The 21515-nt window shown below is 44.1% G+C and overlaps 1 protein-coding gene across 2 annotated transcripts; it reads right to left on the bottom strand.

Annotated features, from left to right (window-relative positions):
* Window positions 1-2781: 2781 nt before the first annotated feature.
* On the bottom strand, window positions 2782-20058 carry LOC141126800 (uncharacterized). 2 transcript variants are annotated; one of them, XM_073612790.1, is made up of 3 exons: window positions 19912-20058; window positions 9404-9470; window positions 2782-7121 (listed from the first exon to the last, which is right to left on the bottom strand). In XM_073612790.1, the coding sequence occupies exon 3, from the start codon at window positions 7117-7119 to the stop codon at window positions 5419-5421; it is 1701 nt and encodes a 566-aa protein (XP_073468891.1). In that variant the 5' UTR covers window positions 7120-7121; window positions 9404-9470; window positions 19912-20058; the 3' UTR covers window positions 2782-5418. The 2 variants fall into 2 exon arrangements, with proteins under 2 accessions (XP_073468891.1, XP_073468892.1); XM_073612791.1 differs by lacking the exon at window positions 9404-9470 and having other exon boundaries at window positions 19912-20026.
* Window positions 20059-21515: the final 1457 nt, after the last annotated feature.

Below are 21515 nucleotides of genomic sequence, written 5' to 3'. Positions count from 1 at the left end.
CTGCAGGCAAATAAAAAAAGATCACTGTTGCCCCACCTTCTAAATGCTAGCAAAAGCCTTATACCTGTGTATTGGAAATCCTCTGTGGTCCCGATGGTCAGGGACTGGTTGTTGGAGTGGCGTTATCAGTGTATGGATACATTTTCAGTTTTACGAAACCTGGGCATTATGGATGAAGTTCACATCCTGTGACACATACAAACAATCGATATTAAAACACAGTTTTTTTATTATGGCCATTTTCTATTTACGAGCTTATGAAGGTAACAGGCTAGGGTTGCCGACCTGTCTTTTCTCCTTAGGTGTCCCCAATTCCTTCTCCCGTGGGAGAGGCAACAGGGATCTTTGTTTGGTACATCTCTCTCTCTCCCCACCACCTCCCACTTTCTCAGTTTAGGTTTCATCAAGCTCATCCATAGAGAGACTTCACAGGCCTTCAAATTTTTGCTTCACTTTTGAGATCGTTTTTTTTTTTTTTTTTTATATTCTTTGGCATGGATGTTCACTGCACTTGGATTGTAAGGGTTGCTGTTTTCCAAGGACATCCTGGGACTATTACTATATCGGGGATCTTAGGTTGTGTGTAGACTATTGCATTAAGGTGTGCACCTCCTGTATCTTGTAACCGATGGCCTTTATTTACTCAAAAGCCTCAGCTGTTTTATTATATTCTTGTATAAAGATGTTACAAAAAAAAAAAAAAAATCCCCCAAACTATTAAACATTTGCTGTGAATGAGCTCTGTGCACTGTATGTCTTAGCAAAAACACAATCAGTACACCTCTGCATAGTGCAGAAAAATACAGGTTAATCCCGCCAAAAAAAAAAAAAAAACACAACAAAAAACAGTGTGCTCCCAATTTCCCGAAGTCATGACTCTTCTCTACTGCAATGAAATGTCAAGCTGTGCTGTCAGCCTTGCCCTGTTCTCCATAATACAAAAGGGGTGAGGTTTGTCAGGGCTGGCAACATGGTTTGAGATATCAGTGCAGCAAAGGCAGCATTATCAACCCACTACAGGAAGTTTGGAACTCACTCGTTTTCTGAGGGTGCAAAACGTAACCACTTGACCTTCGGAAGATTTACCCCTCCTTCCTGACCAGGCCATTTTTTTTTTGCGATACAGCATTGCGTTACTTTAAGGGCTTTTTCACACGGACGTGTCCGTGTACGGAGCCCGCTCTGCTCAGCGGGGGATCGCTCCCTCGATCCCCGCTGAGCAGGCAGATGACAGGTCCGTCACGACCTGTCAGAGCGCAGGCTCTCCCCTATGGGGGATCGGATGATGACGAACCATAGAGTCCGTCGTCACCCGATCCGATCCGCAAACGGATGGAAAAGTAGGTTTTTCCTCCGTTACACTTTTTCAGATCGGAGCGGGTCGGATGTCAGCGGACGCTCCATAGAGGTCTATGGAGGGTCCGTTCAGGTCCGCCTAAAAAACTGACAGGCGGATCTGAACAGATCGTTCGTGTGAAAGAGGCCTAACTGACAATTGCACGGTCGTGCAACACTGTACCCAAATAAAATGTATGTCTCCCCCCCCCCCCCCCCACACAAATCAAGCTTTCTTTTGGTGGTATTAAATCTACTCTGCGTTTTTTATTGTTTGCGCTATAAACAAAAAAAGACCAACGATTTTGGAAAAAAATATATACAGTATATTTTTTACTTTCTGCTATAAAAAAAAAAAATCTAAATTTCTTTTTTTTAATTTAGGCCAATATGTATTCTGCTACATATTTTTGGTATAAAAAAAAAATATAGTACAGGCAGTCCCCGAGTTACAAACCCCCAGAGTTACGAACGACTCCTACTTACGAACAGCCTCAACTCCTACTTACGACGGCCGCTTGTGCTCCACGCGGGTCCTGGATACCTTTCCAGCACTTCCGGACACATCCCACACTGCCGTACTACGCCCCAGATAACATAACAAGCGCCCGGAACATCCCACATCCATGCACAGGCGGACGTTACACTTCCGAATGCAGTGTTCCGACCGGAAGTTACACTTCCGAATGCAGTGTTGCGACTTACGAACGACTTCGACTTACGAACAAACCTACTGTGTTCGTAACTCGGGGACTGCCTGTAATTTGATTGGTTTGCGTGAAAGTTATAGTGTCTACAAACTATGAGACTTTTTTTTTTTTTACTAGTGGCTAATGGCGGGGAACAAGGACTTATAGCGGCAGGACTGCGACATTGAGTGGACACTAACTGACACTTTTTGGGGACCTGTGACACTAATACAGTAATCAGTGCTAAAAAATATACACTGTACTAATGACATTGGCTGGGAAGGGGTTAACACCAGGGGTGATCAAAGGGTTAACTGTGTGCCTAGCCTGTTTTCCTACACTGTGTTGGAGGTGCTTTTACTATGGGAAGACACGGATCCTTGTCCCTGCTTTGCAGGAACACAGGGTCAATGCCTTCCCTACTGACAGAACGGCAATCTGCCTTGTTTACATAGACTGCCGTTCTGCCTGTGTACCGAATGATCAGCGGGTGCCGGTAGACATCAAGTCCGTGGTACCCGCTGGATTGGCTCCCGCTGTGTGTGTCCACAGCGGGAGCAAGCTGCTGGTGGCGCGCATGCGCGCCCCCTACCCGGAAGTGCAGGATCACGTGTATATACACATGTGATCTGGTGCACAGCTACAACCCTGTAGCAGTAAAACTGCGGCAAGTGATCGATCTTGCTTCACTTCAAGCTACTGATCCAGGAAACATTGAAATCATAGAAATGAAATAGCTGAACAAGTAACAAAGAACTCAACTTGCTTTAATCGGTTGTAGTATACACCATTATATAACAATATTGGGTGTAACCCATCAACATTGTAAACAGTGTAAAAATTCTCCCAGAAAATAGATATATTAATATATATATATATATATATATATATATATATATATATATATATATATATATATATATATATATTTTTTAAATAGATTAAATGGGTAAACAAATACGTACAGTATGTTGCCTTACAACAACAATAAAAGTATTAATAGAGATGTATGAATAAGTTCTCCCGATTTGTGGAGATAATGTAAGGGTACTACTAGTGTGGGAACATTTAATGTGCAGTTGAGATTGAACTGTTATGCCGCGTACACACGGGCGGACTTTTCGACTGGACTGGTATGACGGAATTTTGATGGACTTTTGAACGAACGGACTTGCCTACACGCGATCACACCAAAGTCCGACGGATTCGTACGTGATGACGTACGACCGGACTAAAATAAGGAAGTTGATAGCCGGTAGCCAATAGCTGCCCTAGCATGGGTTTTCGTCTGTCGGACTAGCATACAGACGAGCGGATTTTGACCGAAAAAGTCCGCTGCAGGTCCGATGGAGCCCACACACGGTCAGATTGTCTTTGGGTTTACTTGGCAGGAAGTTTGCTGGGTGTACAAAAAATGTCCCCTCCCAATCATTCATATAGATTTCTTTAGAGCCGGTTCACACGGGGGCGACTTGTCAGGCGACCTAGCCGCCTGACAAGTCGCCTCCCGTTCTGTACAATGGAACCGTTCTAATCGGAGCGACGCAAGTCGCTCCGACTTAGAAGAAAGGTTCCTGTACTACTTTGGGGGCGACTTGCATAGACTTCTATACAGAAGTCGTCTTGCAAGTCGCCGCGGCAGTCGTGTGCAGGTCACCTCGGTGAGGCGACCTGCAAGTCGTGCCGCTTCTAATGTGAACCGGCGCTTAGTCTTGAAACATGTAAACTCACTTTAATTGTAATACATTGTATTGTTGTTTTTCTTCTCAACATAAGCAGCTTGTCTGTCTTCAAAGGGGCTGTTGAGATCAAACTGATATTTCAGTTTTGAGTAATTCCAAATCCACACACCTAAGTTTTACATCTTTTGGCTAGTCCGCCAATAAAATTTTAAAAACTGACTTTCCTGAACTATGAGGGGGGTTCTTCCTTACAAGGCCAGACTAGTTTTGCATTTACAGAAATATAAAGCAGGAACTTTGGGACTCGGCCAGGACATCTTGCTGCCATGTTTTTCAAGAGAAGCCAATGGATAGCTGAACTCACCAACAGTCAACTTTGACTTTATTATTTAGGTGCTTTTGCGTAGGGAAACTCATAATCTAACAATTATATACACTAGTCTTGTAATAGTCTTGCTTAAATTTAGCTTTGGAAACATTTTATTTAGAGTTGAATCGCAAGTTAGTTCTATATTCTTGTTTCGAAGACTATCTGATTCTATTTTGCCTCCAAAAACCTGGTTAAGGGGCCATATAAAGACACAGGTAAGGCTTTACCTTAACTGACCTAATGCTATAGGAATATCATTGTAAACTGACCATATGGCCGAGCCCACTATCTTCCTTAAAAAGATGATATCACTCTCCAAACAGTTACGATTGGTCATTTGCTTACACACTAGTCCTGTATATACCACAGCCAAGATTGGAAAAAAAAAAAAAACTTGGTCCATCCCAGGGCTGCTTAATGTATGTGCCTGGTTTGATCATCGTGCCAAGCCGTAAAGACGGAGAACCCTTGGCGAAAAGGCATTTATAGCTAACAATTTGTTACATTTTCTAATATTATAAAAAATATATATATATATATATATATATATATCTTTATCTGTAATTACCTAATTAAAGATGATATCACTCTCCAAACCAGTTGCGATTGGTCACTTGCTTAAACACTAGTCCTGTATATACCACAGCCAAGATTGGGAAAAAAAAAACTTGTTCCATCCCAGGGCTGCTTAATGTATGTGCCTGGTTTGATCATCATGCCAATGCCAAGCCGTAAAGACAGAGAACCCTTGGCGAAAAGGCATCTATAGCTAAGAATTCGTAAAATTTTCTAACGTTATAAAATTTGTTATCTTTATCTGTAATTACCTAATTAAAAATGTAATACCTTTAAAGTATATGTGTGATTTCTGCACATCTCGAAAACCCCCAAAAAACGTAAACTATCAACCGTGATAAAACTTCACGCAAAATTTCAAATTTAGACTCTACTTTACTCTTCAAAATTACTGATTTTGCCTTCCTCTGGTAAAGAATGTTGGTTGTCCAACTTGAGGAACATTCTATTGTATTGACAGAAAAAGTTGGGGAAGAGATGAATAGCTATATCTGGCTGTTGAAGGAGGTTCTTAGAAGGTACCAGCCATGTCCTCTCCTTACTCTTTCTTGTTTCGGACAAAAGCTTGATACCTCAAAACTTTCTTTCGATGGCGCTGCACTGACCTTCTAAAATTCTGTCTTTACATATCTAAAAGCCCCTTTTATTCGAAGCCCTATTCCAACTGAGGTGTGCACTAGGTAATTCATGCACCCTTACAGTTCTAAAAACGTTGTTACCCATGACATCCGTCACGATGACATTCAACAGTCCCTTCTGTTTTCTTTCACACAGATCGTCTTCTGTCTAAAACTGTGTCTTCTTCCTCGATTCTGCACATCATTTCAGATTCATCTTCTTCTTGTATCCACTGGTCAATACTTGGAAAAATATATTTATCTTCGTACCTATGGAAAGAGGATTCTGAAAATATCTGCAGAGCTATAATGTCACACAGCCCCTTGATTTTTGTAAAACTTGAGCCAGTCAGTACAAGCATCGTCGCCAGCAAAACATTTCCGGCACCAACTCCGTTCACACGAGGTTGGCTTTCCCAAAGCTTGCAATTGTGACCCCTGCAGCACGTGGCGAAGACCACTAACAAGGAGCCCACAGCGTGCTTGTGATATTGTTTTATCTTTTCCGAACAGTCGTCTCGTTGACAACGCATGTTGAGCAGAAGGACATCCAGGCACGATTCAAACACAACATACTTCTTCTCTTTGGCGTACTTCTCCTCCAGCGACAAGGGCGGCGTAGGAGGCACTGTAGTCTCCTCCTCATCAAATGAAGGATTTAATGAATCAGACAAAATAGCATCTTGGCCATTTTTTCTTCTTTTGGGTTTTGTTGCGTTGGAAAGGTCACTTTCCACTGAATTCTCAACCAGCGAACTCATACTCTGCTTGCAGGGATCTTGTTTCTCTACTTTATCTTTTTCGCCTTCCTTGTTTTTAAAAGGACTCTTGCCAAAGGATGGCACAACGGTCGCATGGATTGGCTTTTCCAATGACAAATTTCCATTTTCGATAAACTCTTTCCTTCTTTCAGTGACATTAGCTCCCCTTTTCTGGTTGGATACCGTATGGAATGATGGCATTAGATCGGTATGCTTTCCGTTTTTTGAGTCCATTTCCCCCAAAGGCAACATGCCATTTCCATTTTGGAAATTCCCTTGCTTTGCTTGAATCTCAGCTGGCTCCCAGTCTTCAACAGTTATTATTTTAAAGGAGGGCTCTTCACTCGTGATAATTCCTTCACCCATATATGTTGTATGTGATCTTGTGTCCTCCAAATTTAGAAAGCCATTTTCATTTGTTTTTTTTTCTCCCAGGATCTGAAAGTCTGTCACTTCCCATTTCTTGACGGGGATTATATGAGGAGATGGTGGTACCTTGGTGGCCATTGCTCTTTCTGCTGTGGGATGTTCTTGATGTAAAGCTTGAGAATAGCCATGGTCCATGCCAATGTGCTGGTGGTTGGTTAGTCTGAGGTATGGATCAACAGACGCAAGGATGAGAAAATCAGACTCCTCGGTTTGAGTACTTGAATGGACAAGGGCCGATTTGGGACATGCGTGACATTTGCATTTTGCCTGTACAGGTCGATCATCTGCGGAGATGGCCGCGCTCTTTTCGATCCGTGCTCGTTGAGCAATTCTATGCATCATTGGCGGATGTGCAAAATCCAGTAACGATAATTCTGGGAACGTACTTGGCTTGGCATCCACTTTAAGGACTCTCTTTGATCCTTTTAAAATATAGGAATCTTGCGTAAAGTGCGCCGAGCACATTCTGTATTTGTCTGACCGTCTGTCCCCCAGGATCTCTAAAGAGACGATTTCCAAGTTTTCTTCTTGCATTCCCGCCAAGCGAAGCCAGTCTTTGATAAGCATAATGTTCTTGGGGAACGGATGAAGAACGATCTGAGGGAAAATTGACTTTTTTCCAGTTCGATGGGGACATCTCCTGACTACGCATTTAGGCATTTCTGCGTTTTAAAAAAGAAAAAAAAAAAAATTAATCATAATAAAATACAAACATTTGCCAACTGTAAGATGAACCCTATCTAAAACTTTTTTTTTTAAAATAATTCCTGGGTGGAAAAAAAAAGAAAAAAAAAAAACCATTTTCCCATGCAGTGTGACTGTGCTATCACTGTGTGGGTTAATGGCTCGCCTTTGTCTAGGGATGAGGAGAACGGAGATATACAGAGCCTTGAAAAAGTATTCATACCCCTTGAAATTTTCCACATTTTGTGAGGTTACAACCAAAAAACGTAAATGTATTTTATTGGGATTTTGTGATAGACCAACACAAGGTGGCAAATAATTGTGAAGTGGAAGGAAAAATTTTATTTTTTGCACTATAAACAAAAAAAGACCAACAATTCTGGAAACAAAAACATATTTTTTACTTTTTGCTATAATAAAATATCCCCAAATTAAAAAAAAAAAAAAAAAATTCTTCATCAGTTTAGGCCAATATGTATTCTTCTACATATTTTTGGTAAAACAAAAAAAAAAAAAAAAATCTTAATAAGCGTAAAATTAATTGGTTTGTGCAAAAGTTATAGCATCTGGGGAATCGATTTATGTCATTTTTATTCATTTTCGTTTTACTAGTAATGGCGGTGATCAGCAATTTTTAGCAAAACTGCAACATTGCGGCGGACAGAGCGGACACTTTCGACACTTTTTTGGGACCAGTGACATTTATACAGAGATCAGTGCTAAAAATAGCCACTGATTACGGTATAAATGTCACTGGCAGGGAAGGGGGTTGACACTAGGGGGCGATCAAGGGGTTAACTGTGTTCCCTGGGTGTGTTCTAACTGCAGGGGGCATGGACTACCTAGGACATGACAGAGATCGCTGTTCCCGATGACTGGGAACAAAAGATCTGACATGTCACTAGGCAGAACGGGGAATTGCCTTGTTTACATAGGCAGTTCCCCGTTCTGCCTCTGTACACCGCAACCGTGGGTCGCCGGCTGACATAAAGTTCGCGGGACCCGCCGGCACGTGTCTGCTAGCCTCCCTGCATAGACTGATGTACACCTACGGCGGTCTGCGCAGGTGAGCCAACCTGCCGCAGTATAATGAGGACGGCTGGTCGGCAAGAGGTTAAATCGGAGAAGCAGCCAAGAGGTCCATGGTAACTCTGGAGGAGCTGCAGAGATCCACAGCTCAGGTGGGAGAATCTGTCCACAGGACAACTATTAGTCGTGTTCTCCACAAATCTGCCCTTTATGGAAGAGTGACAAGAAGAAAGACATCGTTGAAAAAAAGCCATAAGAAGTCCTGTTGCAGTTTGTGAGAAGCCATGTGGGGGACACAGCAAACATGTGGAAGAAGGTGCTCTGGTCAGATGTGTCAGGGTTGGGCTCAGTTGGCTAATTGCCAGCTCCTATCTCTCCACAGTTACTCAGCTGTTGATGATATCCTGCTCGTCAGTCCTGCCTACTTAAGCCGTCCAGTACAGAGGATCTCTGCCTGCGCCTCGGTCAACATCGCAGAAACGTTCTCCTGCGATCCTGTTTGAAGACTTGCTTTGCTGACATCCCTTCTGGCTCCAGATCCTGCTTGCTGTTCCACTACATTGATCCCTGACCTTCTGACTTGGCTGACTATCCGTTCCGGTTACTGAACTTTGGCTATGTTTTGACTATGTTTGTTTTTTTTACTTTTATTAGTAAACAAGTGTGATTTCGTGGTTTCTGACAAGATGAGACCAAAGTTTAACTTTTTGGCCTAAAAGTAAAACGCTATGTGTGGCGGAAAACTAACACTGCACATCACCCTGAACACACCATCCCCACCGTGAAACATGGTGGTGGCAGCGTCATGTTGTGGGGATGCTTTTCTTCAGCAGGGACAGGGAAGCTGGTCAGAGTTGATGGGAAGATGGATGGAGCCAAATACAGGGCAATCTTAGAAGAAAACCTGTTAGAGTCGGCAAAAGACTTGAGACTGGGGCGGAGGTTCACCTTCCAGCAGGACAACGACCCTAAACTTCCTTTCTTGGTATGAAAGCTTGCCCAAACGATCCACGTCAGCCAGGCATGCCCTCACACTACTGCTGATAAATCAAAAATGGATTGAACAACTAGATTGTGACATGTGTGGCCACCCTTAGCCTTCCATTGATTTTATATACAATCACTGGCTAAAAGACATGTTGAAATCTTCATTGTGTCACATAAAAAACTCATCTTAGTCATCGAAGAGATAACTGATATTACACAATATTATAGTTCACAGGACACTAACTTGCTGCTGAAGTTTAGGTCGTCCTCAGGAAGAAAGACAAAAGGCTCCTGAGGAGGTCAACGATAACCTAAAAAATAAAATAAAAGAATTAAAAACATAGATTGGGCTTTAAAGAAAACCAAATATTGCAGCAATGTGCAGGCGGTCAGTGCAGTCCTCCTTAAAGCTCCATTCACACTTACGTATGGTTTGTTGCACCCCATGTTTTTCAATGTCAACCGTTCATATACACTATAGTGTCAAAAGTATTGGGACGCCTGACTTTACCCGCACATGACGTTTAATGGCATCCCAGTCTTATGCCCCGTACACAGGGTCCGACTTTCCGACGGAAAATGTGCGATCGGAGCTTGTTGTCGGAAATTCCGATCGTGTGCGGGCTCCATTGGACTTTTTCCATCGGGATTTCCGACACACAAAAAGTTTGAGAGCAGGCTATAAAATTTTCCGACAACAAAATCCGACTGTTTAAATTCCGATCGTGTGTACACAAATCCGACGCACAAGGTGCCATGCATGCTCAGAATAAATTAAGAGAGCTACTGCCCCATTTATAGTCCCGACGTACGTGTTTTACGCCACCGCGTTCAGAACGATCGGATTTTCCCACAACTTTGTGCGACCGTGTGTATGCAAAACAAGTTTGGCCCAAAATCCGTCGGAAAAAATCCGATGAATTTTGTGTGTCCGATCGTGTGTACAGGGCATTAGTCCATAGGGTTCAATATTGAGTTGGCCCACCCTTTGCAGCTATAACAGTTTCACCTCTTCTGGGAAGACTGTCCACAAGGTTTAGGAGTGTGTCTATGGGGATGTCTGACCATTCTTCCAGAAGTGCATTTGTGAGGCCAGGCACTGATGTTGGACGAGAAAGCCTGGCTCACAGTCTCCGCTCTAATTCATCCCATAGGTGTTCTATCAGGTTGTGGTCAGGACTCTGTGCAGGCCAGTTAACTTCCTCCACCCCAAACTCGCTCATCCATGTCTTTATGGACCTTGCTTTGTGCACTGGTGGGCAGTCATGTTGGAACAGGAAGGGGCCACCTAAACTATTCCCACAAAGTTGGGAGCATGAAATTATCTAAAATGTCTTGGTATGCTGACACCTTCACTGAAACTAAGGGGCCAAGCCCAAACCCTAGAAAAACAACCCCACACCATAATCCCCCCTCCACCAAAAGATTTGGACCAGTGCACAAATCAAGGTCCAAAAAGACACGGATGAGCGAGTTTGGGGTGGAGGAACTTGAGTGGCCTGCACAGAGTCCTGACCTCAACCCGACAGAACACCTTTGGGATGAATTAGAGCGGAGACTGCGAGCCAGGCCTTCTCATCCAACATCAGTGCCTGACCTCACAAACGCGCTTCTGGAAGAATGATCAAACATTCCCATAGACACACTCCTAAACCTTGTGGACAGCCTTCCCAGAAGAGTTGAAGCTGTTATAGCTGCAAAGGGCGGGCCAACTCAATATTGAACCCTACAGACTAAAGCCTCGTACACACGATCAGATTATTGGCCAAGAGAGCGTCAGACTTTGGTCTGAAGGGCGTGTGCCGGGAACTTGTCTTGCATACAAACGGTACACAATTGTCGGCCAACAAACACGAACGTAGTGACGTACTACGAGGAATCTCAGCTCTTTCAGCGCCACCCTTTGGGCACCTTCTGCTAATGTCGTGTTTGGTGAGCATTGATTCTGAGCATGCGTGTTTGTACTTTGGACATTTGTGTGACGGACTTGTGTACACGCGATACGAAAATCTGACAACAGACCGTTGTCCGCCCCGAAAATGTACCAGCCTGCCATCCAACATTTGTTGGCCGAAAGTTGGACAACAATTTTCCGATGGAGCATACAAACAGTCGGATTTTAGGCCAACAGTCTGTCATCACACAATTCCCTGCAGAAAATGCGATTGTGTTTATGAGGCTTTACACTGGGATGCCAATAAAGTTCATGTAGCTTAGAAGAGGAGGTGTAGATCGTGCTGGACTGAATCGATCGGTCACTGCTGTAGGTTATGGGCAGATGGAAGGAATTGATTTCCAGAGGTTCATGCCCAGTTGGAGGAAAAGGTGTTGGTGAGGTCTGTTCGGGGCCTGGGCTGCTACCTCGGGGTCCGGCCTTATGGTCGACTCCACATGTTTTTAGAAAGAAGTGTTTAGAAAGGCGCACCTTTATTTTCACTTTTTATGTGGCTGTAAAAGCAGGCGCAACAATACTTTTTTTACAATATAGTGTATGTGCGACTTAAAGTCGCAGCAACTTGTAAAAGACTCCTGCACTACTTTGGTGCGACTTTCATGCGACCCGAGTGCCATAGACTGCAATGTATACCCTAAAAATAAGTCACATGAAAGTCGCCCCTGAATGTTATACATGCAACACACGTCCCTTATCATTGGTCAAAGCCAAAGCTGCATCCAAGTCGCATCCATCTAAAGCTGCGTCAACGTCGCACTCCAGAGTTGCATGGCTATGGAGTGTGAATGGAGCCTTAGGTTGACGTTTATCGGCTTACATTTTTTGCCTTCCCTGGTTCCTTGTTTCTACCCTAATCAACATGTTAATTACCGTATTTATCGGCGTATAACACGCACCTCAATTTAGGAGGGAATTTTAAGGAAAAAAAAACTTTTAGGAGGGAAGTTGAAGGGAAAAAAACTTACATTTAAATGCCCATCATTGCAGCCTTGTCAGTGCAGCCTTCCCCAGTGCAGCCATGTCAGTGCAGCCATGCTAGTGCAGCCATGTCAGTGCAGCCATGTCAGTGCAGCCATGTCAGTGCAGCCTTGCCCCAGTCCAGCCATGTCAGTGCAGCCTTGCCCAGTGCAGCCTTGTCAGTGCAGCCTTGCCCAGTGCAGCCATGTCAGTGCAGCCTTGCTAGTGCAGCCATGTCAGTGCAGCCTTCCCCAGTGTCCAGTCCAGCCTTGCCCCAGTCCAGCCTTGCCCCAGTCCAGCCTTGCCCCAGTCCAGCCTTGCCCCAGTCCAGCCTTGCCCCAGTCCAGCCTTGCTGAAGCCTGTGAGCTTCAAAATCGCCGACCGCGATTTGAAAATGGCACCGCCGGCGCCGAAATACACAGAGCCGGTCCTCGGCTCTTCTCGGCGGCTCTCGTTCACTTTCGGTTCCACTCGGACGGTGAGCGGAGCTATCCGAAACTAGCCGAGTATACTCGGCTAGGTTCGGGCGGCGCTCGAGTGAAACCGAAAGCCGCCGAGAAGAGCCGAGGACCGGCACTGTGTATTTCGGCGCCGGCGGCGCCATTTTCAAATCGCGGTCAGCGATTTTTTAATTCTGACAGGTCAGGATCGCAGGGGATCGGCGTATAACACGCACCCGCGATTTTCCCCTGATTTTAAGGGGAAAAAAGTGCGTGTTATACGCCGATAAATACGGTACATTTTTGAAAACAAAAACTTTTCCCCTTTTCATTACACGCCTTATTTTAGATGCATCGTCGCATTGGGTGGTTGATTTACTAAAGACAAAATAAGCTCCAGAGCTTAGTAAATGAGCTTAAAGTGACGTTTCGTCGTCCCCATCTTGCTACACCCCGCACTCCTCCACAGTAAGTGAGAAGGGGGAAAGCGGACATCTTGTTACACCCACCGGGTATTTTGCATTTCACACTTATATTTAACAGTAAACCGAGCTTATATAGTGCAATACAGTATATAACAATCCGTTAGACTGTTTAGATAGAATTTTTTAAAAGAAGCCTGCTGATCTCACAGGTTTGCTAATCTGACAGAACACCACTGCTTTGAAAAAAAATCAACATCAAAACAGTCTGAGGGATTTGAAAATCCCGTATCCCACTATATAAGCTGAATTTACTGTTAAAAATAAGTGTGAAATGCGAGACTCCGGTGGGTGTAACAAGATGTCCGCTTGGCACCTTCTCACTGTATCCTTACTGTGGAGGAGTGTGGGGTGTAGCAAGATGGCGGCGGCAGAACGCTGCTTCCGTTACCAAATTCCGATGGGTCGCCTAATCTGCCGAAACACCGGCGCTCCAGGCCCCTCCCTCCTGCTGGGTGCCCCCACAGCAAGCATAAATTCATTTATAAATAAATATTCATTTTTTTCTGGCCAATGGTTTGAATGAATGCTCAAGTGCTAAATATACCTAGCGTTTAGGTGCATTCGGAAACGCTTGCATGCATTCAGACACATTCAGTGGTTTTTATTTCTCCACAAAAGCTCCTCTCCCGAACACGCTGCACTGGCGGTGCGTTTTTATTTTTTTCAGCCTGTAAACACTTTTACCTGCTTGCCGCCCGCGCTATAGCTGAAAGACGATGCGGGCCCTAATTGCCGGGAGGACGTCCTCCCGTGCAAGCACTGTCTGTGCATCCCTTCGAGCCGCGTGCGGCGCGCTCTGTGATCACCGAGTCTATGAGACTCGGCTGATCACAGGTCCAAGTAAGGGGTCGATCCTGACCCCTTACCACGTGATCAGCTGTCAGCCAATGACGGCTGATCACGTGATGTAAACAGAAGCTCGGTAAACGGCATTTTGTTTTCCCTGACGCTGTCAGCGTGAGGGAAAAAAAAAAAGCTGATTACCGGCTTCTGTCAGAGGGACATCGGTCCCTCACACAGAAAGCTGCGGCTGCATTTTCTGTGTCCACCAGTGTCAACTGCCAGTGCCCACTGTGCCACCTATCAGTACCCACCAGTGCTGCCATCTATTGCCCATCACTGTCTCATAATCAGTTCCACAGATCAGTGCTGCCCATCAGTGTCACCTACCAGTGCCACCCATCAGTGCCACCTATCAGTACCCACCAGTGCTGCCAATCAATGCCCATCCTTGTCTCATAATCAGTGTCACAGGTCAGTGCTCCCTATCAGTGTCACCTACCAGTGCCACCCATCAGTGCAGCTTCATCAATGAAGGAGAAAAATTACCTGTTTTCAAAATTTTATAACAAACTATGAAACAGTTTTGTTTTGTTTTTTCAAAATTTTCGTTTTTTTTGTTTTATTTAGCAAAAAATAAACACCACCAGTGTCAGCTGCCAGTGCCCACCAGTGCCACCTACCAGTACCCACCAGTGCTGCCAATCAATGCCCATCATTGTCTCATAATCAGTGCCACCTACCAGTGCCACCTTATCAGTGCCCATCAGTGCTGCCTATCAGCGCACATCAAATGAAGGAGAAAAATTACCCGTTTTCAAAATTTTATAACAAACTATGAAACAGTTTTGTTTGTTTTTTTTTTCAAAATTTTTGGTCTTTTTTGTTTTATTTAGCAAAAAATAAAAAACCCAGCAGCGATTAAATACCACCAAAAGAAAGCTCTATCTGTGTGAAAAAAAATGATAAAAATGTAATTTGAGTACAGTGTTGTATGACCGCCCAATTGTCATTCAAAGTGTGACAGCGCTGAAAGCTGAAAATTGGTCTGGGCAGGAGGGGAGTGTAAGAGCCCGGTAAGCAAGTGGTTAATACGCCTGCAGAAGCCTACTGCCCCGTACACACGGTCGGACATTGATCGGACATTCCGACAACAAAATCCTAGGATTTTTTCCGACGGATGTTGGCTCAAACTTGTCTTGCATACACATGGTCACACAAAGTTGTCGGAAAATCCGATCGTTCTGAACGCGGTGACGTAAAACACGTACGTCCGGACTATAAACGGGGCAGTGGCCAATAGCTTTCATCTCTTTATTTATTCTGAGCATGCGTGGCACTTTGTGCGTCGGATTTGTGTACACATGATCGGAAATTCCGACAACGGATTTTGTTGTCGGAAAATTTTATATCCTGCTCTCAAACTTTGTGTGTTGGAAAATCCGATGGAAAATGTGTGATGGAGCCCACACACGGTCGGAATTTCCGACAACAAGGTCCAATCACACATTTTCCATTGGAAAATCCGACCCTGTGTACGGGGCATACATGTGCATGGACACAAAGTGGGGGTTTACTAAAACTGGTGCAGCTCTGCATAGTAACCAATCCGCTTCCAACTTCAGCTTGTTCAAATAAAGTATAAATAAAAAAAGGTGGAGAGTGAAGAGTGATTACAACCACCTTTATTTTGATACTCATATTTATATGAATATATACGGTTCTTATAATTTGTAATTTCATGTGTTCATTGTATTTACAGATGTATCATGGAGATTGTCTATACCACCTGGGGTAAAGCTTCCATCTGCAGCGCTATGGTGGGGCCACTAGGGGCAATGTGCGGCCGCCCAGCGCCACCTCTACTATGACTGTGGATGGTGGCGCGTTCGGTATCCCATGGCTGCCAAGTCGGTGCGGCCGTGTCTGCGCCGTTCCTCTCTCTCCCCCCCCTTTCCATTGTGGACGGACATCCGTTGGCCGACATGGATGGGCAGATGCGTGGTGTCGGACCTCCCTGCATCCAGATCCATTGGATGCAGGGTATTGGACCGCCCCTCTGTCTGCCCCTCTTTGCGCCATTGGATGACTTGCCCACAGGGGGATGAGCGGTCTGTGCTCCAGATCCGGCCCCCTCTGGTTGCTTGGTTACCTAGACGCGACTGCCGCCCCTCTCCCCGGCGCGCTGTCAGCTGTTTTGATATGCGCCGGTGATTGGGTCATGCGCAGTACGCGCCAGCGGCCGGCCTGAATGACGTCACGTCGGGCTTGCCGATTGGTGACTACAGGCGGGGCGGGTGTACAAGAGACGCCGTCATGGCGTCTCTCTGTGTACTGATTCTACAAACTACTACCTGTGGTGAGATAGCGGCGTTACGCTCCACCACCCACTTCTGTTCCTTTACTCCTATATGTTCTACAATTAGGTAAGTCCACACTTCCAGCATCCCTCTTCAATTTCACCCAGTCCAGATTCTATTATATATGACAATCTTTCTACTTATCTAACAGACTCAGCAAGATTGGGGGAACTACATAGCTCCGCAAGGAACTTTAATGTTCATATATCTTGATGAAATTTACAAGCCTGTCCTTGATCGACAGCATTTCCGTTTCTTTCCCCTGCCTTCTCCACCAAAATGCTGGGAATTATTACTATCTACTAAAGAGTCGGTTACGTTTGTGGGTTTTTATCCTTCCTAATTATGAGTTTCTACATTGACTAGGGTAAGTGTATCTTTGCCCCTTCTAATCACCTTTAAATACATATGCCATCCCCATTCAATATACTGGGAATTACCTCTACATATATTACCTATAGATTATACTTAATACTTACCCTAATCCCTCTCTCCCCCCTCCCCCCCTTCCCCCCCCCTCCTCCTCCCCCCTTCTTTTCCGTCTCCGGCCCCCTTTTTTCCTCCCTCCCCTTTTTCCCCCCCAACCCCCCCCTTTTCTCCCCCTCCTCCTCCTCCGTCCCTGTTAGTGTTCTCCCCTCCCCCCCTCCTTTTCCTTCACTCCCATCCTTTCTCCTCCTCTCTCCCCACCCCCCCACTCTCCCTTCCCTGTATTCCCCCTCCTCTCTCCCCCCTTCCCCTTTCCCCCCCCCCCCCTTTCCCCCCCCCCCCTCCCTTCCTCCTTCTTCCTTCCTTTCTTCCTGCCACTCTTTTCCTAACCCCTCCCTCCCCTTTCTCCCCCTTCCCTCCCCTATTCCCGCCTAATTTCCCCCCCCCCCCTTTCCTTCCTCCTTTTCCTCCCTCCCCTCCCCCCTCCCTTCTGCCCATCTCACTCCTCCCTTGCCCCTCCTTCCCCTCCCCTGACTTTACCTATTAATTAGTTCATATTGCACTTCTCTACTTTTCTTACTCTTTATTATAGATTTGTACTATGTTACACCTGCCCCCACATTGCCTTTTCTCCGCCTGATTACTGCAGGGTTGATGCTCCCTTGGTGCTTTCTCTAGACAGCCTCCATTTACTTATTTTATTTACTAATTCCTTCCTTCTTGGTGTATACGTTAATGTACATACAAAAAATGTTCTGGAAATTCTGATAATATTGTATCATTTATTACAGTTTTTTCCACTCTATGCTCCTGAAGAAGCGCACAAGGCGCGTAACATGTCGAGCTTATGAGCTTACACAGAATTTGACTGCCACCATCACATAGTGTTTGAACCCTACAATTTGTATTGTAACTATATAGATCAATAAGATGTGTTGGTCTTTTGTTGTTCTTACAATCTTTTTGTTCTTTCTACACTAACTGACCTATTGTGTATGGAGTGCATATTCTGTTCATATTGTATGTCATACCTAGTTTTTATCTTTTTGTCCTTTCCCGTTTTTTAATATAATATTTTTGAAATAAAAACAATACTTTTAATAATATAGTATCCTTATTGTGCCTATAAAGTCTTGGTGCCTGCCCACACTTTCTTGTTTTCCCAATCTATTCATATTAGACGTGGCACACATAACTATTCTGTATCCGCATGACCACTATGCGATGATACATATATTATCCATTTCTTTTGATTACAACCCCTGTCAGGCTTTCATTTCTGTCTGTGCTACCGTTAGAGAGATTTACCCTCTACGAGTCCAGTTTACCACTATCAGTAAAAGTAAAATTTAATCAAAATTTTGAGGTTGTAAAAAGTAAGAGAGGGGAAATCTTCCTGTGGGAACACTGGCTCTGATGACCTGGGGGTCCCCAAGGAATTTCCTCTCACTTCCTGTTTGATTATGAGACAGGAAGTGAAGGTAAATATCCGCAATGGGACACAGGTGGCAAAGAAAAAGCTTACAGGGGTTATAATCCTCCCTTTAAGTGGTTGCAAAGCCTGGACCAAGCCTATTTTTCAGACTTGGTGCTTACATGTTAAAATCAGTTTTTCTTTTTGCTAGAAAATTACTTAGAACCCCCAAACATACAATATATATATATATATATATATATATATATATATATATATATATATATATATATATATATATATATATATATATATATATATATATATATATATATATATATATATATATTTTTTTTTTTTTTTTTCAGACACCCTACAGAATAAAATGGCAGTTGTTGCAATACTTTATGTCACACCGTATTTGCGCAGTGGTCTTACAAATTTTTTCTGGAAAAAGTACACTTTTTTTCATTAAAAAAAAATAAGACAGAACAGTAAAGTTAGGTGCTGTGATTTCAGAAAGCTACGTACAATATATTTTTTTTTTATATTGTAAAAGATAACATTACCCAAAGTAAATTGGTACCCAACACGCTTCAAAATACTGCAGCTGCTGACTTACCTGACAAAGGAGCCTGCGATGTTACCGATGTTCTCCTACGAAGCGTCCATCTTCTTTCCGGGTATCCCGGCTTCCGGCGCGGTGATTGGCCAGAGCCGCGATGACGTCACTCCCGCGCACTGGTGCCACCACTAATGGCATGATCGCCGTTAGAGATGGCACGCTCAGTGCGCCGTTGTTTACGGTGCATGCGCCGTAGACATCAGTGCCTGTCTTTTGGAAATATCTCCTAAACCGTGTAGGTTTTGGAGATATTTCTTGGACCTACAGGTAAGCCTTAATCTAGGCTTACCTGTAGGTAAAAGCGGTCTGTAAGGGTTTACAACCATTTTAAAAGGGGTTGTAAACCTTCGTGTTTTTTCACCTTAACGAATCCTATGCATTAAGGTGAAAAAACACCTGGCAGTGACCGGCCCCCCCAGCCCCCCCGTTTTACTTACCTGAGCCCTGGAACTTGACCCAGCGGGGATGCGCTGTCCCTCTCTCCACGGGGTTCTCGGCTCTTGATTCGATTGACTGATAGCAGCGCAGCCATTGGCTCCCGCTGCTGTCAATCAAATCCAATGACGCGGGGGGCGGGGCCAAGTCCGGCATTCCTGTCTGTGGACACAAATGCTGGACTCGGGAGCGCACCCGCAAGGTGACCCCCTTGGGGAAGCCCCTTATCTGATGTGGGAAGGAACCAAGACAGCTGCCGAGGGACCCCAGAAGACAAAGTTCGGGGGCGACTCTGTGCAAAACGAGCTGCCCAGTGGAGGCAAGTATGATATGTTTGTTATTTAAAAAAAAAAACATACTTTACAATCACTTTAATACTCATTTGGTGGGTTTTCTGGTGACAGGGTATATATATCACTATCTAAGCAACAAGCAAGTAAAAAAAAATACATTGCACCAGTTGCAGCATGTACTAAGGTTGAATTGCTAAAACATAATATAAAAAAAAAAAAAAACACAAAAAATAATAAAAAATATATATAGCCAAAAAAAAAATTATATATATATATAATTTTTTTTTTTTAAATAATAATAATAATTAAAAAAAAAAAAAAGGGGGGGGGGGAGGCAGCATTGCACCAGTACATCTGAACTATGTACTGAAGTTGAATTGCTAAAACTGGAGAGTGCAAAATCTGGTGCAGCTCTGCATGGTAGCCAATTAGCTTCTAACTTCAGTTTCTCCGCTTTGACTAACAAACCTGATTGGTTTCTGTGCAGAGCTGCACCAGATTTCGCACTCTCCAGTTTTAGTAAATCTCCCCCCAGTGTGTACATTGCAGGAGCAGAGCCATTGACAGGCGTTCCTGTACTTACAGTCAGGGATGAGCGGTGCACACTGCAGGATGGCTGTAGAGCTGTCAGTGTGCTGTGTGACTCCTTCTGTGCCCAGATCAGGGAGGAGATCACCACTAGAGAGCTCACTTCCTGACAGCATGAGGCTCTCATCCATGGAACAACAACAACTTTATTGAGACAGCCAGATCAGCTGCAGTACTTATTGGTTACTGTAGATGACAGCAGACGTATAGGAACTTTATCCCTGAATTTCTTGGCATGTTGTAGGAATCTGGCCATGCTGCAAATGGCACAACGTATATATATATATATATATATATATATATATATATATATATATATATATATATATAAAACGGATCTGTTGCAGGATTGGCTTGGACGGAATTCTGTCTGCTTTACAGTTTAGGCGCGGCTCACGCTATTGCGGGCTGCGGTCTGCATGTAGGAAGCAGTGAGCCGAATGATGCTACGGCACCACGTGGTTTGGCGTGTGCAAAAAAAATGTGTTCGTCTGCCAATGCATGGGGCACTGACAATTGGGAACTGCAGTCTGCTCACATAATTTGTAATGAAAACATCTTTGCCTTTCTGAAGCTTCCCTCCAACCACTTTGCATATTATTTTATATATACTGTGATTCTGTACTTGCCAATTATGCTCCAGAAATCTCCCTCCACTGAGTCTGGCTGCATCCATTTTAACTGTGGGCAGCTGAAGCTGCTGCCTGTTCACTTCCTGGATTTACACAGAGGCACACCTCCAGCTCTGCAGCTCTCATTGGCCCTCTTATGACTCATCCCCCCTCCCTTCCTGGCAAACTCTCACAGAGTGAGAGAGAGAGAGAGCTGTGCATGATGTCATAAGCCTAGGCTAATGACCAGACAAGAAACAGGAAGTGGGCTGTATAAGGTATTTACTGGCAGAAAAAAAAGAGCTTTACTATCCAAAGTTAAAACAACAACAAGGGCAGAAGATTACATAGATAGAAAGATGAAAAAATGACAAGTTCTGCTTTAATAAAGTTTTGCCTCTACTTACACTTTGGTGGCACCTTTGCATATCTGTACATTTTTTCTGCAGGTCGAGAATGTATTCCACACCCGCATATACAGTCTCTCACAAAAGTAAGTACACCCGTCATATTTTTGTCAATATTTTATTTTCATGTGACAACACTGAAGAAATAAACAAGATATTTGGGGGGCACACCTTCACATTAAAGCTGGTGCAGCCATAAGACCATACAATAGAAGAAAAATATTACAGCGCACACATGCAAAAAAACATTCACCTCCAGCAAGGCTAGTTTAAAAACACCTAAACATTCTCAAAAAGACATTTTCAAAAATATGGGGATTTGGTCACACCATATTGCTATATGGTGCTAAGCTAATATTTTTCTTCTATTGTATGGTCTTATGGCTGCACCAGTTTTGATGTGAAGGTGTGCCCCCCAAATATCTTGTTTGTGTATTGTATGGATTCTGACCAAATCCTTTTGGGATAGGAGCACCCCACTCCCTCATTAAGTACCTCTCATTAGTGTCCACTTGTGTCATAGGTGGAGACCTTTAAATTCTCCCATTTAGAAGAGTGTAGCTCTCCTGGTTCAGGGAAGC

The sequence above is a fragment of the Aquarana catesbeiana genome, linkage group LG02 (assembly GCF_042186555.1).
Source record: "Aquarana catesbeiana isolate 2022-GZ linkage group LG02, ASM4218655v1, whole genome shotgun sequence".
Taxonomy (NCBI): Eukaryota; Metazoa; Chordata; class Amphibia; order Anura; family Ranidae; genus Aquarana; species Aquarana catesbeiana.
Note: the sequence above shows the minus strand (reverse complement) of the source record. Positions and strands in the feature narration are given on the sequence as shown.